Source organism: Cyclopterus lumpus, chromosome 24 (genome assembly GCF_009769545.1).
Source record: "Cyclopterus lumpus isolate fCycLum1 chromosome 24, fCycLum1.pri, whole genome shotgun sequence".
Lineage (NCBI taxonomy): Eukaryota > Metazoa > Chordata > Actinopteri > Perciformes > Cyclopteridae > Cyclopterus > Cyclopterus lumpus.
This window is the reverse complement of record NC_046989.1, coordinates 14,189,175-14,207,437: the sequence shown is the minus strand read 5'-3', so window position 1 is coordinate 14,207,437 and position 18,263 is coordinate 14,189,175. Positions and strand designations below refer to the sequence as shown.

General features: G+C 41.7%; 1 protein-coding gene across 1 annotated transcript in view; it reads right to left on the bottom strand.

The window, feature by feature from the left end:
- The window catches only part of scara5 (scavenger receptor class A, member 5 (putative)), a 61,183-nt gene that overhangs the window by 35,219 nt on the left and 7,701 nt on the right, over positions 1-18,263 (bottom strand). Inside the window, exon 3 of the mRNA XM_034526937.1 lies at positions 17,214-17,342. Coding sequence (XP_034382828.1) covers positions 17,214-17,342 — 129 coding nt within the window. The remainder of the gene's footprint in view (positions 1-17,213; positions 17,343-18,263) is intronic.

Sequence of the window (18,263 nt, the reverse complement as noted above, 5' to 3'; positions counted from 1 at the left end):
TGTCTCAACCGGATCAGGTACAACAATAGGCGTCATGACGACATTCGATTGTGTGCATCAATGTACATCCGGGACGCCACAATACGTCCAGACAGAAAGACTAGTGTGTTTTATTTTTTCCCCTCATACTTTGACCAATAGGAGCACTATTAACGCCTTTCCTGGCACAACTGTAAACATCTCCAATTGTCTAATATGACACAGAGACTATCGTAACAGATAAAATATTGTGTTGTTTAGGCTCCCCATTAAAAGGTCAGAAAGGTGGCAAGAAGAAGGATGAAAACTAGAAGGATGAGGAGAAGTTGAGGGGGACAGCACCACTTTGGGGTTCTTGAAACTCTTTAATGAAAACATCCATCGTGCTCAGCATGAAATCTGGTCTTCTTAACTTAGTTTACGAAATGTTTACATTTTTGGAGAGCAGTTTTCCCAACAGCAACCAAACATACGTACATGGATACCACATTTCTGTTAGATAATCTTGTAAAGATACTTTGAAAGTTACAGATGGAGCGGCGGCACAGAGTTTAGTGTTAATGTAATCCAAGAATGGTTTCCCACATATTCTGAAATTCGTCAAGGAAACCGCAAGGTGGCTTTTCTAAATTCAAGGTGCAGAATTGCATTTCTTAACCACAAACGGTTTGAGGGCTGTGGGTTCTCACAGTTTAGGACAACTGTGTGCTATTAGAGTGAAGACAAGTAAATTATTATCATATCTTGTTGCCAGAACGCATTTGAACAGATTTCCCTCCTCATGTCTCACTGATTACATTGCCTAAAGGAAGTATCAATCAGCATTAGAAATCCCTCTCCACTAATTGATGTCTGTGGAACTGCAGCGTTATTAACATGGAGAGCTCTGCATATACAATCAACCAGACCACCGAGGTCCCTGTCAGGGAACAGAATGGAGATTTAAGGCTTTTCTATTTCCACCATCATTCCTAAAGCAGAACAAATGGGTTCTTTTGGACATTTGGGAGCAGCAGAAAGTAAGATATTAACACTTTGTAAAGTTGCTGTAATTACAGCAATTGTCATTTCTTCGGGCAAAGTTAATGATATTTTTAACCATTCAATAAAGTTGAAATGGACATTTATTCAAATGTAAATGTTTAGAGAAGCAGGGTCTTGAACTGTAAATCAAACTGCAGCCGCTCAACATGTATAAAAAGAGTAGGGAAAAGACAGCTATAACTGCACTTTTCCTGCAGTCGTCAGGACTCATAACGTCAGACTGCTATTGCGTTACAACGGGAGAAATGAGAGCGGGTGTTATATAACTTCAGCCGAAGATGATGAGAAATTGACTGAAAGGAGATACACATGTCTGACGAATCCATTTCAAACCTCTCAGCTCAGCTCTGTAGGATGGGAAAGTCATCTCAAGTCATTGTTTTTTCTATTCTTCCATTCAGCTCCTATTCTTTCCTCTTTATTTCACACACATATACGGGCATCGACGACAGCAATACGCATAACAGATTAGTCCAAAGATTTACAGCTTCATGGTCTCTGGATTTTTCTTTGGAGTATAGAGGACATTCATGAATCAAGTGTTGGGAGAGCGGGGCAGCACACCAGCTGGACGTGAAGGGCTCTGAATCCATTTAGTTCTGAATGGCTTCAGAACCGTTTGTTCCTCACAGGGCCGTGCTACGGTCGCAGTGGATTCATACGACTTGCAGGCGTTTTAACTGTATTCAACATAGTCAGCACTTTCAGTAAACAAACAAAACATTACTTAAAAGGACAGTGCAAAAGCTGCCCACTTACTTGATCGATATGACCAATATACTACAGTGAACTCACACTAAAATGCGTAAATGCGTGTACCAAACTAGTCGGCAGAACCTTTATTTTGGCATTGTACTTTTCTGCAAACAACGAGATACGTTAAATGTTGCGGATTCTGAACCAAAAACACGCTTCATGAATATATTTGAAATCAGCATTCGTATCACATTGTGAAACAATAAGTTATGTTGAGGCGACAAAATGACTTAGTTAAAGTTTGATAAAAAGAGCATGTTGTAAGTGTTTCTTGCGTATATTTACATGTGCATTTCATTGGATGGACCTCTATTTATTGCACAAAGGCTCTTTGTAGTTGTGCACAATGTCACATGGTTCACATTGTGAAACAATAAGTTATGTTGAGGCGACAAAATTACTTACTGCACAAAGGCTCTTTGGAGTTCTTAATGAAGCTCTCTCTTTCACACATACACAAACCGTATCTTGATATACTCGTGAGGACTTTCCTTATACTTAGTTTTCATTTGGTTAGCTTCTTTACAGTGCATTTAACATGAACCTCAACCCAATTGGAAGCTCTCACCCTAACTTTAATTAAGCGCTACCAATCTAATCTTAACCCAAAGCTAACCTTGCCCTCAAGTCTTCACCCTAAAATGTAATCATTTTGTCCACACAAAGAAGGAGAGCACGCACAATGTGACTCTGTGAACAGATGCATGTCCCCACAACATGGGTAAAACATGGCCACACACACCCTTGAACAGAAAAGGCTGCACAGTGTCATGGTAAGGGCAGACAGAGGAGACAGAGGGAAGTCTATCTGAGCTGCATTCCTTTGTAGGCACAGCCAACCACAATATGGTCCTTTTGCGTTATGCCTCATGAACTCCATATGCATATTAAGCATATGGAGCTCATGAGGATGAATGTGAATCATCCTGTGTTTCTTTGATGAGATCATCATGCTTTCTTCTAATCTAGTATGTTTTAATAAGATCATCATCTGTATGAATGTGGGATGTGTACATGTTTCCATTCACACACATTCTTACTGGTTCTCTATTAGTTTCAGAAAGGACAGGAGACGGTGTAAGGAGTGTGTGTAAACAATGACACTCTTAACATGGTCGGTCCCTCTGAATTCTTTCGTGAACCCTGTCTCGTTTGTAAAATGTTATACAAGTCAAATATCCTGCAGTGCTCTGCCGCCAGCACCCATGGTTACTAATCTCCCTTTTCAGCTCTCACAGGCATTTACAAAAACTACCTCATAGGAGTGTCCACCTGTGTGTGTGCTGCCAAGTACAGAAATAAGCATAATTTGGCTTTAAAGGGAACCATACATTACAAACAGTCGTGTAAAGTCAAGTTTCTTTTGTGTGGACCGATATCATAAACTAGAATATGACAGTTGGCCTGAGAAGCCTACATCAGCAATGATTGCAAATAAATCCCAAAGTACAAGTAGAAACCCTCCACAGAGAACTGTAAAGTTCAGATAGCTAGGTTTGGGTGACGTACATTTAATCATCTATATGTCTGTAAGGGTTCAAGACTGCACATGTGTGGAACATGTCCATGGAATAGTATGTCTTTATTCTTTAAATATGAACCTTTTCTATTATTTTTTCACATACATTTCAATTAAACTATCGATTAAATAAAAATACCTTGATTTGAGTAAGCGTCAGTATAGAAAGCCCATTTCCTCTCTGGCTAAAAAATTCAGCAAAAATCACCACTAAAGACAGACAGCATTACTCTCCTCATGTTTACGCCTACACAAACAGCCTGTTAATGCATACTCTGCACAAGCAGCGTGTCCATGTATGTAAATGTAAATATTGTTCAATGCACCGTTGGCAAGGAAGAAATCTCTTGAATGACAAAACACGTCGGGCTGGATTGTTGCACCGTAGCATGGGACACAAATCAGAGTTTTCGAGGACCTCCTGAACAATGTCTGTGCTATCTAGAAACCCCACTTATGTTGATTGGTCAGTTCGAACTTCTTTGCGTGTGGTAATGGTTGACAACATAGAAGAGAAGATGTAGTGTTTGAAAAAAATGTATATTCTTCTTTTTGTTTCAAGATTTTGTGATCTTGAAACATTTTCAGTGCAAGCGAACCCCTCACCACAACTGTGGCTCGCAAAACGAATGAAAGAATGTAAACCTAATTACTTTGATTATGTGTGTCCGATGAGCCGTCATCTAGAATACTCCACTATAAATTAACCTTGACGCTGTACAATTTGTGGTACAAACCCTGAAAACACCACAATAAAGAAGCATAAATCAGCAAAAACACATTATTTGTACACAGTACACTTTAAATCACTAGACCTCCATGAAATAGTCAGACATGGCTGAAAAACTTGTGACACAACTTCTAAGGTCCTGACAGACATTTAGCACAAAGGAGAAGCAAGTGAAATAGAGATGTTTTTCACTCGACTTTATCCAAAACATCTTGTTGGAGCAGAGCTTCTGCAAACATGCCGCGATCTTCCAGTCGTCCAACACAAACACAGAAAGAATAAAAAAGCCAGCGCAAACATTCTTGTGAGTTGGGTCTGGTTTGTGGAGTACCTGGAATGACCCTTCTGAACAAAGCATGAAGTTTGGGGAATGCTGCTTGGTCGTATCTGAAATGCAAATTGGACATGGCGCATGTTATTGCCATAGCGTGGACATGAGTTGGGCGCAGCGAGGTTCCACCTCTACTTTTAGCTTTGCTGCAGAAACGACTTCCTGTCTTGGCACTGATCGTTGGCACAGGACAGAGAGCATTGCATATTCATCCATGAATGTTAGACCGGGGCTTGAACAACTTCCCTTGTCTCTGTAAAATAGTTGAAATGACTTCAACATTCGCAGACCATGTCATGTAACTCTAAAATACAAATCTAATTCAGTGCAGGTTTCACAACTGACCAGCCAGAGCTGAAAGTGATCTGACCTGGAAGGAGAATGAGAAAAATAGCACCCTGAAGAAATATTTAAACATAGCCAATTTCCCACATGTGTCTCCTACCAATGGTCTAGCTATGAAAGTTCTATTCACAATCTCTTTTTTTTTTCAATGACCCTCTAAAAATCAGAATAAATAATCAAATCAGATATGGACACCACTGTCGGTGTTTCCATGTGTTTGCATGTAAGTGGGAGACACAGCGATACCAGTCCCCCTTCAACCAGACTGAAACCGACCCACATCCCACTTCACAGGGGATGCCAACGACAGGAAGGAGGGAAGGAAATAAAGAAGAAAGAGTCTTTTTGTGAACTGCAGACCGAAAAGTCTTCCAGCAGTGAATGAGAATGAAATTACAGGATTTTTGAAATTGGACAGGCAACAACCTGCTTTTCTTGAGATCACATCAAAAGGCAGCCATTCTGTTATTTTAAATGGATGACTGCAAAAGGGTATATTCATATCCGGAGTTAAGCTCAATTACCATTAACTGCTTTAAAAGGCAAACAACGAGCCAGCCGACTCCCTGCTGGATGCTCTCCACCGCTGCTGCCTGGACAATCCTGGACAATCCTGGACAACTGGCGTTGGCTGGCTAGCCGACAGTCTCTTGCTAGCTGGCCGACAGTCTCTTGCTGGCTGGCCGACAGTCTCTTGCTGGCCGCCGGCGGCCGGTGAGCTGGCCGACTCCCTGCTCCATGCTGTTGCTCTGAGGCTGGTCGCCTCTCAGCGGTCCTGGTGCTCCGGTGGTCCGGTCCGTGGTTGGTGATTGCATCCTCCCCGGCTGGTATGGTTCTGCAGTGTTCCACCTCGCAGCTCCTCGGGCTCAACGGCTTCTCTGCTCCTCCGTTCGTCTCGGCCATCGGGGCGCTCGGACTCCTTCGTCGGTCCCGTTGCATCCACGGAGCCTCCCGCGGAGGGTTTGGTCGGCCGAGCGCATCGCTGCAGCTCGTCATCACAACAACAGTCTCCAAGAGCGAGATGGTGGCACTAAAATAGGAACTGTTACAGCTCCCCCACCACCCTCTACTCTTCCTGCTAACTCCACTCCCCAAAACCGGACTAGTACACCTTTTATTACCTCCAAGATGTCGTCCTTTTATGCAGTTCTTTGGTTCCCCTATTTTAGTTTGTCTGTTCTGCTTTATTTTGTATTTGTAATTTTCTATTTCTCTATTGTGTTCATTGCCTATGGCATTGTCTCCTTTGCCTCATGTATTTTCTGAAATGTTTACTTGTATTGATGTTATGTTTTTACCTTGCTTCTATGTAGAGCACTTTGTAAACCCTGTTTTTAAAGGTGCTATATAAATAAATGTATTACTATTATTAGTATTTTGTCTCTTGACCTTTTGAGTTTAAGCTATTGGTTCAATAGATGACAGAATGAGCAAAAAAATGAAAAAGTAACTTGCCAAGTTTGACCTCTTCAGTCAAGGCAAACGCAGCGATGAGGAGGAGGGTGAAGACAGGTTTTATGGGAACTGCGGCCTTGGTAAACCGCTGGGGTCGCATCCAATCTGTCATTGCGCATATGATCGCTTTGCTTTTCAGCTAATATAAACGCTGATTAAAATTCAGTTGACAGTGATGCATTAATGTTTAACGTTATTGTCTGCAATATAGCTCCATCTGAAGAAAACTGATTAAAGCTATTTGGTTGTGATTCTCTGGGAATGGTGCCATTATCACTAAGACCACATGTTTGGCACAGGTTCACGAACCAACTGCTGTTATGGGTTAATGCTTAGTCATCGCTCGGTTCTGCAGCAAACATCCCTGTTAAACCACAGAATTACACTCAATGTACATAAAAACAGAGATGTTTGAATTTGAGTTATAGTTTACTGGCTGAAATGTTTAAACTGAAAATTCAACAAGGCAGATGTTTTGTGGAGGAAGAAAATGTAATCTTTTTGTTTGTTTAGTCATTTTATGGAGGGTTAAACAATAATGTCTCTCCACTCCTGCAGTCATGTTGAAGTGTTTCTCTGGGAGAGGTCGCGTGTGTGCGCAAAGTTCAAGCTGTAACTCAGCTGCAGGAAAGTCCGTATGAAGTGACGGCGGTGCGGCTTTTGTTCGATTTCTAAGCGTGGACCCTGTGTGATGTGGCAGACATCAAAGTGAGGCTCTTGCTGTGAGAGGCTGAATGACTTAATAAGTGTGTGTGTGTGTGTGTGTGTGGTGGCAAACCAGGGGTAAAAGCCGAGCAGACAGAGCACAGGGGGGGCGGATCCCCAAGCTCAGGTTGGGGGAGGTGATCAAGGGAGTGTACTTCCCAGTGCAGGTGCTGCAGCCAATCGGCACATGGCAGTGGTCACACCTGCAGCCCATCAGGTAATTAGAGGGAGTATATCTTCTCTGCACTGGGACGCAGCAGGAGAGACAGACTGAACAGGAGACGACAAGGATCGGACAGGAGGTCACGCTCGCCTCTGCCCTGCCCACACAGGACAAAGGAACCGTCTCACACCAGGCGTGAGACCGAAGGGAGGAATCATTTGTTGACGGTTGACCCCCCCATGCCCCCTTTCCCCTATCCGATTTATTAAAGGACCCTTTTTGTTATGCTACCACTGTCTCTCAATCTCACCTCCCAGTCCCCCGGTTTGCCTGTTTGTGTGTTTGTGTGACACAATAGGACCTGTTTTCTGCCTTGTCGCGGTGTCTGTGTGTTTCCTGGAGTGACGTTGGAGGCATTTAAATTAATTTTGATCTCTTAAAACCAAAGTTCTAAGTCCTGCATTTAGATTAAATGCTACAAACACATACTATACAGTCGATAGTTTTTTTAAAAACCTGTACCAACACTGCAAATACTAAATCTAAAGTTAATAAGGTTGTATGTGCCGTGAAAGGTTTATTTAATCTTAGTCAACACAAAATGTTTGCAGCAACCATAAAGTCCACATAACTAACGTGTGCAATAAAGCAGTTGAGGTTTAATTTGACATGGGGACTCAAGAAACAGACATAATGGTTGAAATACTCTTGACGTGCGCAATCCAAATGTATAGGGAACCAATAACCAACAGTAACTAAAAACAAGATTTTGTATTTTACTTTTAAAAAGGTACCGTGCTCACTATTGCGTCATACTGCATGAAGCAGCTACACTGACTTGTGACTTTACGCACGTATTAAAGTCACTGTTTTCTTCACATTTCTAATCAACTGTCCAATTGGTCGGTTTCAAGTTGTCTCTCCACCAAACCCAGTTGGACATTAGCAAACACTAAACACTGAGACGCCGGCTCTACTAATTTTATGTAGTATGTTTCTTTGGACAGCACTTGAGGTGTGTGTTTATCAGACTTGAGCTCAGTCTTTGGAATCTGTTGTTGCTTAATTAGTCTGCTCGTAAAATCCAAAATATAACTAATTTAGGCGCCCGCTATCATCCTCTTGAAGTCCCTGAAGCCTAAAACACCCCCTCTCCAGCAGATTAAAAAGAAAAACCCAAAGCTTTTTATGGAGAGATGCATCACTGAGGCCTGCTGCTTTTATTTGAGTTATTTACGCACTGTAGTGTTCCACTTTATTAAACCTCATGAATTTGTTTGGCTTGAAGCTGAGCTGAATGTCTGTTGCTCTGCATGTTTACAACTTTTCAAAGCCAGGGTGCCAGCTGGGTACGATAAGATGTTGCATTTTGAATAGATCTGATTACAAAGGACAACAGTGGTTAAGTGAGACCTGGAGCAAAGGGGAAATATATGAAAACCGAATAAAGGGGAACGAACTACCAACATCACCTGTGAGCCATATCAGCATATGACTTATAAAACTTACCAGAAGTGTGATGTAATGTCCGTCATCGATCTTTGTTCCACTTTATTTCTAGAAATTCAGTTTACATAAGCAGGACTGGAGCTTCTTATAGTAAATGAGGTTGGATACAATAACAACCTCTTTAAAATGAAGAGGTACCAAAGGAACGACTAAAGCACCCAAACATACAGGGAATCAAACAAAACATATACAGCAAAAATACATAGATGAGAGAGAGAGAGAGAGAGAGAGAGAGAGAGAAAGAGAGAGAGAGAGAGAGAGAGAGAAAGAGAGGTCCAATTAGTCTTGACATGTTAATGGTTTGCGTTTGACTTTGACCACTTGAATGAGGCTGTGCCCTGACTTTTAGGACCCCTCTTGTTGAAGAAAAGACTGACTTTTCTCTGTATGTTTCTGTGTGTGTGTGTGTGTGTGTGTGTGTTCCTCTTATGATGGGACACCAGCTGGGAACGCTGGATCCTCTCCAGACTCTTTTCTACAGAAAGGACGACGACCACGTACAGAAACTCATTAGAAAAGGCTTTATGTTCTGAGAGTCAATTTAGGGGCCCTGGGACTGCGTGTACATCTCTGTGTGTGTGTGTGTGTGTTTGTGCGTGCGTGCACGTGTGTGTGTGTGTGTGTGTGTGTGTGTGTGTGTGTGTGTTGTGCAGTCATGAATGTGGTCTCTGAGTATTCTCTGTGTGCATAAATCCCTGTGTGGGTGCACTTGTGCCGGTAGGAATGTGTCTTTTTATTTTTTTTGTGTTGTGTTCATGACAGTATGCAGATGTGGGCATTTTTTGTGGATGTTTTTCGACGCTCGTGTCTATAATCAAATGCTTGTGTGCATGTGTTTTTATTTACATTCATGCTTGCACTTCAACACACATGTATGAGGGATTATGTGTCTCTGCATTTATAGAGACATTCAAAAATAACTGTTTCTTCTGGCGCATGCTCTTGGTCCATGATGGAAGATGTCTGACGAAGGAATTTCTCACCCGTAACCAACGCAAACGGACCGTGATCAGAAACACTTTGCAAAAATGTTGATAATTTTCAGAGGGGAGTGGTTTAAGACTCTTAAAGCGCCTCTTTAAAGCCTTTAGGAGTGCCACTTCGTGGTGTCAGGTTTATCCTCTGAATGTTCTTCTGAGGACAGACTTAGTCAGACACATCTGGTCCACATTAAAAGACATGTTGTGAAAGAGCCTGTGCTTTCTGGAATAACATCAAAGTAATCTAAAGGTTGTGGTTTTGGTCAAATCTGTCTGCATTATCTTTTTGATGGTCGAGTATGTCAATGTCTCTGCCCTGCCAGTGTCCCACAGACCCAATGGTTGGAGGTTTTTAATGGGAGAGTAAGTATTCAGCAAAAAATATCTTTCGGAGCTGTACCAAAAATATATAGAATTCAATAAAAATGGTTAAAGACAGAATACAAATATTTTTTTAAAAGACAAGTGAAACTGACCCCCAACCCAAAACTGAGGTTCAGGTTAGGGTTGAATTCTAATTTCTCAAGTGTGGAAATGTGCAGTCTTTAGCATCAACAAACAGCCTTCAGCCCTTGACCTTAAACCTCACGGCTCAACAGAAGAGATGAATCCATGAGCAAGTCCACGGGTTGTGGTTAATTCAGACATGGGTCTCTATCAAGAGCTGGGCAGAGACTAGTGGATACTACACATTTTTAGATAGCAGAGACAACAGAAAAAACATCGACAAAATTACTTAGAAGAGTGTTTTGGGGAATTTGGTCCATTGGTTAAATATAACATGGTTATAGTTTTAAAATGCTGAAATCGGGTTGTATCACAAGGAGAAACTCCACAGATGCTCTTCTGTCTGATCTCAAACATCCACAAACTGCAATATTAAAAAAGAATCACATGCTACAAAATATTATTTAATACATGTTTTAAAAAAAGTAGTTTGCAAACAAGTGGCTAAATGAGATTACAAAACATCATCACGCCGACTAGTCCGCCTTTACAGCCTCAAGACACCGTGGCGTAGTTGGTTTATTGTGTTTTGTGGCCTTTTTACTTCATGCTGATTGCATGCACGCTTAAAGAAATTAGGCGTGTTCATGTGTGAAGATTATCTTCCTGAATAAGATACGTAGTTTCATAAACAGGGTTCTGCAAAAATCCAAAATGCAATGAAAAAAATCCCACTGGCTTTTTGTCGAGGTAACCGAGTGGGACCACTCCATTGTGATCCCACTCGGAAAGTACTGAGGTGATCATTCAGATTTGAACTCTTAAAAGTGGAATATTTTAAATGAATCAAACATCCATGGCCCCGTTGAGTCTGCGTACAGACTGGATCTGTAAAAGCACATTCCCAGATAATCTAGGCCGGACAACGGTAACGACCAGGGTCCCAGACCAGAATTTCCCTCTGATGGCCACGAGGGCTGAAGTGAGGGAAACCGAGGCTCGCTTGGACGTGACCTCATGACTACAGCTCTCCACGGACGGAACACACACAGAATATTTAACTAAACCAACTGCTAGGGACAGAGCACCATTTAACTGTAGCAGGAAAAAGTTGATGTAAAACATAAAAATAATTATGCTAACAAATGCAGTTACACAGTTACGACAAAGGCCTGAGACCAAAATAACCTCAAGTTGTTTCAGTGCCCGAGGCCGACTCCCTATTTCTGCTTGGCAATAACAATTCTGTTGCCTATTAGTAAAAAACACAAACTCAAGTTCATAGATGTCATGGCTTTCAAAGAGAAAAAACAAACCCACTCATCATGTTTTCCAGCAGTTAACTGGCTGAGGAAAAAAAACTAAAAAACGTGCCAAACCTGTGAGCAGCATGTTTGCTGGAAAACATGACTCAGCTGCACCTACAGTACCGTAGAAGTTGCAGAGAGGCATGTAGGCAACGCTTCAAGACCTGCAGCGTGTGTGAGGAAAACAACTGGCCAATTTCCTCAACCATATCTGTAAAATGTATCACACGGTATTGGTATCACTCTCTGGCCAAAAAGCAAAGGAAAGAGAAGACAGTTCTTCCGTGGCTAGAAGTCATCCAAAATGCTGAGGAAATAATCAAGTTATTTTAATAGACCCTAGAGTTATCTTTAAATGCACCATATGAGCACAATGCTAGAGAACTGTTCTAAAAAAATGGTTCCGCTCTGCTACAAGACAAGAGAACCTAAAAACTGTTTTTTTTATAGAGTGCATGGTACTCTACTTTTTAAAATTGTAATCTGAAAGAGTTTGGGAACTTTCTAAAAAAGGAGTTTAGACAAAACACTGCATCTGGTTTCTTTTTAGAAAAGTTGAGAAAAGTTAATTTTTTTTTAAACCTGCGATTTGGACCAATCAATTGCAGCCAAGAGGAGGTGTGGTTTACAGCAATGTTGCCAGATACTGTAGAAGAAAGATAATTTGAGTGACACCGATATCAGCTTCCCACTTTTAATCCTAGAATTTAGGCAACTAGAATTAGAACTTGCTACAAGTTTCTGTCTCAGCTTTTCGGTTTCAGCGACTGTAAACAGTGCAATGAAAAGATGTGAAAACATATGTTCCCTTTTGCAAGCAAGGAGGTGTGTGAAGATTTGTAGTTTATACAGGCCAAAACCTGTTAAACATAATATTTCCCTACTCATTTATTCTGGGTTCTGTTCTGTTGTATTTCAATTTGAACCTAACCTGACTTCCAATCGTATGCAGGACACTGTCCAGGACATTTATTATAAATAAGTAGCTGAAATTATCACTGTATGTTCTCTGTTTTGCAGGAAAAAACTTAAGAGTGAAATACAAAAAAAAAAACACACACACAGAAAGAGACTCACAACCATGTGGACTGAAATGCTGCCATTCACTGGGCATTGGACCTCTAAACAGCATTCTGGCACTTCCCACTGAGATTCAAGACATTAAAGGTGGCCAGCATCTCAAGAATGAAATGGTCAACTTAAAAAAGAATAAAAGTACAAAAAGAAGTACAACATTTTGTCAATTGTCGCAGTCAACAGATTCACCATTCAATTTGATGGAACTCTGACGAGCTAACGGGACTCGAAGGAAAACGATGCATGGAAGCTCACTACGCATCGGCAGCGTGTAACCTGGGTGCTCAACGCGCGCTTCGGGCCTGTGACAGGTCAGAGGAAAGTCTGCTGCTCCGAGTCTGGACACGGAAACAAGGAGAAAGGAGGAAAACTGTTTTTCGCTCATACAAACGCAAGCCAGACGACTGGCTTTCTTTAAGAGTTACATCATGCCAACCTTCACTGCATGCGCAGTTTTCTCGTCCAGCTTTCATGCTGAAGAGACCAAACATGTCGATTAAGTAATGGTCCTCCTCTTGAGCCGAGTCAGCCAAAACAAGTGACCACAAAGACAAAAGCCTCTACAGCAGGCGCCTCTGAGATGATAAAAGTCTGGGTTCTGGCTCCTGGCTATCTATGGGAATGGAACACGTGACCTTTCAACTATGGGCCAATCTCTCTGGTCCTCATCAGAGCGCTGTCCTATCCGCATGGAGATAAGCTTGGAGGAATAATGGGCTGATAAGGCAGCTCTTAACCTCATGATGAATGGAGCAGAACTCTGTTTTTTTCATCTTGTGCCATTTTGGTCCCATCAGTCTCTGCTTGTATTCATCATCATCACCCCCCCCCCCCCCCCCCCCCCCCACACACTTGTCCAAAAGCTAAGATTTAGGATCAGATGTGCTGACACAGAAAATACTATAGTGCACATAATCTTGCCATGAATGCAGATGTTTTTAAACCAAGATCTGACATGATCCTGCTAGCTATGATATATGGATGCGTTTGAATTCACAGGAGACGCTGGTCGAGCCATGAAGTTGAGAGAAAAGCCAAAGAAGGCAACGTAAGAGCTGGAAAAAAAGTCGAGTGAGAATTCAAACAAAAAGCAAAAGTGGATAACATCGTTGAATCTGTGTCCACGTTGGAAAACTGGCAGCTGCTGCTGGTGTGCTTGTACGTCCACTGTGTGTGTGTGTGTGTGTGTGTGTGTGGCGAACGGGCCCTCCCGAACAGTTATGCTGGAGCCACTTAGCTTTTGGATGGCCAGCATTTAATTTAAGAGAGGCCGGTTGAAAAGCCCGGTTTGATTGCTTTTCTAAAACAACTTCATCTACAGACCTTAAATAACCAAATACCTCTGTGACGACATTGAAGTCGTTCCAAACTCTTAACTACATCTCTGTGCCTGGGAACACTGGCATCGGGCGTGTGGTTACGCCGTGAGCGGGAGACTCCCGGAGAGGAGAGTCTTGAAATGAATTTAGGATTAGAGCAGTCAATTCCTCCAGGATGCTGGTCTGAAGCCAGGCATCGTTTAAACCTGTTTCTGGGTCCGTCGCTTATCTTTCGAACTTTATCCCCCTAAATTGTTCTACTCTTTCAACTTCTCTCTCTGTCTCTGTCAGCCTCTCTTTGTCTTCCTCTACTCTAATAACAGAGCTGGCATTTTACAAGGAGGCCACAGCCGGGTCTGCAGAAAGTAATAGACGTAAACCTACACACACACACACACACACACACACACACACACACACACACACACACAGACACACACAGCAAGTATTACAAAAAAAAGTTTTATAGCTAGAGAAGTGAGAGTCTCTGAGCAAGCCACTGGAGCTTTAATTGCTATAAACAGATGCATATGAATGTAGAATCTATCAGTAATGGGATCAGATTTGGCCTGGGATGCATCGTAGTTTCTCTTTGTTCTGCGAGTAGCATTGAGTAATCGTGTTTGAGCAGGCTTTGGTTGAATGCAGGTAAACAGTCTGATTGGAGAGCATTTACTGAAATGCAATCTGGGAAGCCACCGCCGATCGTTGATGATTTAGTTCATTTATCGTTTTAAAATAAGCTTGTAAACTGGCTACAATCCGGTCGTACACGTCATGTCTTTACCGCAACTCCATTCTCGCAAGTTGCTAGAAGAATAACGGGCGCATGGAAGAGGACGTCTTGGCCTGGATATCTGTTATCTGTTATCCTGATGTCCGCTCGCTACACCGTAACCCCAACATTACAGTAGATGGCAGCGCAGAGCCCTACGACCGGCTCACAATCAGCACTGTAGTTAGCATCTTCTATTTGTTTATGTGTCTGACACAGTGTTTATTGGTTGTGGAACAAATTGTAACATTTGGAGGGATTTTTTGCTAAATAGTGGTGGAAAACGACAGCGTCTGAAAAACATCAAAAAACTGCGAACTCTACCATGTTTGATGTCAAAAAACCTTCACTATGTTTATGCAAACTCTTGCTCTCTATCCAAGTCCGTCTGCCCTGGTGCTTTCAGGTTTCTTTGTTGTGGCAAAGACTGGTTTCCTGTCGATATACTTGTTGGCGTATTAGACAGCGATTGGCTTTGTGACGTACTAAATCCTCGATACAAGTCAGCATGATCCGGGATATTAACATATGACAATTTCTTTTGAGTGGAGGGAAACTTACCAAGTCTTTTATCTTATAAACTGACCAACATATTAGATTAAAATTGGTTAAACTAGGTGAAAGAAGCCCCCCACCCCAATAATCGTTGATTTGTGTTCCTGCCTTATTGACCAAACTTTTCCTGTAGAAATGCATTGATTTGGCCAAAACTGTGATTGTGCCTTGGTGGAAACACCTGAGGTCCATGATGTCACACATTGGAGAGAAGTTACTGTGACTTACTGTACTGTTAGAGTTTAGACTCTAACGCAAAAAACGCAAAACTCCAAATCCGGGCAAAATGTGGCTAAGTTGAAAGCTTAAAATGGAAATCAATCATCAAACTGAGTGTCATTTAAGTACCAAACCCACTTTCTGTACTTTTCAAGCAGTGAACTGTTTTTAACTTGATCTTCAGTCAAGAGATGCCCAACGCTGAAAGCTGAAATCCTCAAAGACTGCATAAACCTGTATGACTAAGCCAAATTATCTTGGCTTTGAGCTCCCAGAAAATCAATTGTGATGCCAACCCATGAATCAGGCGAAGGGGTGATGCTGTTTTTCTCGTCATCCCGGGAAGCCCTGCTGGAAAGCAGTCTCTATAGTGGACCCCCCATGAAGATTGAAACCTGGTACTCTCCCAGCCGAGTATGGAAACCATGCTGGACAAAGGAACCAGCCACCATCAGGCTTCATCTCTTCTCTGTCCTTTATGTTGCCGTCTAAAAAGTCAGGCTTGCTCAAGAATGTTGTGACATACGTGACATCACATGTGGGAATCAAGCTCAAACCGGTCACACATGCACAGCGCTCTGTTAGCAGCAGAAAGCACAAAGGTCAGTCGCACAACACACTTGGAAAACTCATTAGAAAAAGTGAAGCTGCATTAAACTGCGCTACTTCTGGCATTGAAACATATTAAAAACTTCTCAACAGCTGCGGCAGTAACAGTCTCAAGTGAATAAAGTGAATAAAATCACCAGCAGGACTCTTACATGACCAATGTTTAGGTTACGCATCAAATGATTGTTTTTAGATTTTTACGCGTGTGTGTGTGTGTGTGTGTGTGTGTGTGTGTGTGTGTGTGTGTGTATGTGTGTGTGTGTGTGTGTTCTCAATGCTAAACTAGAACAGACAGTTTAAGAGGGGGGTAAGGTTTCAGACCACGTCCCCACAGTGTTACCTTAGACTAAATACGTGGGTCATGTGTGTGTATATGTGCATGTGTGTGTCCTTTATTACAATTCAACCTAGAGGAATGGCTGATGTCATCTGCACAATTGAGCTCTGAGAACCAAATATGGACATTATGTTCTCTTTCTAAATGTGTACCGTATATGTCTCTCCTCTCGGTCCACCGTCCTGTATTTCTTTATTTTACTCCTTTCTTTCTCTCTCTGAAAGAGGCTAGACAAACTAGTGATTAAGGAAAGTCCTGTGGAGGAGCTGAAAAAGCCTGAATACAGCGCCAGTGAATCATAGTCTATGGTGTTCGGCCATACATACAACCCAGCTGTATTCAAATATTAATTTACAACTAAACTTACTCCTTACATGCTTGCTGATAACGTTTTTGAGTTGGGTCCCGAGAAAAAAGAGTGACTACCTAATGAGATTTAAGTTGACTCTATTCAGGAATCCTGCCAACAGTCTTCCTCTCTAGGGGAGGTCGTTCAATCGTTAAACGATCAATCTCTTGGACGGATTAAAAAAGAAAATGAAAAAATGGGTTGCCAAATATACTTTGGAGATAGTTCATTTAAATGTGCAGCCCGCCCATATAGTCTATTCTGTCACTCTTATTTATTGTCTTTCAGATATCTCCTCATTTTATGAGTCTCAGTATAATGTTATGTTATTATTTTGTACATAAGTATATACATAGTAGACTTTTTATAATCTTCACTATCAGCAAGCGTTGGACAGAAACAATAAGTGGAAGAAGGTCAAGATCGTCATCAACCAAAATGACTGCAACGTTTCCATATTATCCAATACTGGCTGTAAATAATCAAACTGCAATCAATCAGCTGCGGAAACTGATTTCAAAATGTAGCAGCTATAAAGAAAATGTTTGTTTGCCCCTAAAACCATCCAAAAGTAGTACATTAATTCGTTATTGGGTTTTCAGAGCTCCCCAACAACCACAATTGGAGAACTCTGGAGATCAAACAAGTGTTTCACGCATGTCAAAGACGTTACCAGCGAATGGAAGAGAAAGTCACACCCTACCTGCCAGGCAGAGTCCGAAGATGGTGAGAAAAACCAGGATGTAGAGGGAGACGATGGCGTACTTGATGGCTGAGAGGGAGTTCATGTGAGCACAGCACTGGTCCTGCTTCCTGCGACGCTTACCAGAACCTGACCAAGACAACAACAGAATAAGGATCCGAAACAATACAAAAGTCAGAATAAGTACGTGCCAATACATATTTTGTAGTCGCAATATGCCATGATGAATAAAACAGCAAGAGGAAATTGGGTTTTGGAATAAACATGCCGTTTTAAAATTGGTTTGCCCTAAAACAAAGTGTGTCAATTAGTGGCTGGCAGTGTAAAAAAAGAGAGTGTTCACAACAACAACGCTCATGTTTTCCGATTACTTAGAAGTCTATATAAGTACTGGTGGTCGAAGCTTAAGCAAATCATTCCAACGCTTTTTTCCCCCCTTCTTCTTTTTAAAAGATAAAAGCCAGACATTTACTGGTACTGACCTACTGTGAACATAAAGTGAGATCATACACTAAACACCTCATGAGTGCATAGCATATAATCCTGCTGTTATTGTTGTTGTTGTTGTTTTTGTTCTTGTTCTTCATAGCATACTGAAGAGAATGTACACTTGATGACGAATAAGCAAGCAGCAATATCAAACACATTCTCACTGGTTTAAAATATTCTTAATATATCCTTAAGACAATTATAAATTTTAACACACACACACACACACACACACACACACACACACACACACACACACACACACACACACACACACACACACTTTTGTTTAACAGAATATACAAACCCAGCAAGGAGCTATTGCAATAATTCATGTCACCACTTAACACTCCTCTCAGGGTCAAACAGATGTTAAAGAATCACTCTTGATGAAACTGACACAGCACTGTGATGAAGTGCTTTTTCCTTGCGTGTGTGTGTGTGTGTTTGTGTTCGCTTGGCAGGAGGCAGAGATCAGGCTGTTGATGTTGAGGGAACGTTCCCAAGAGGAGGTCAACAGGATGAAGAGATTTCTGAAGGTTTTTTCTGGGGTCACATCCA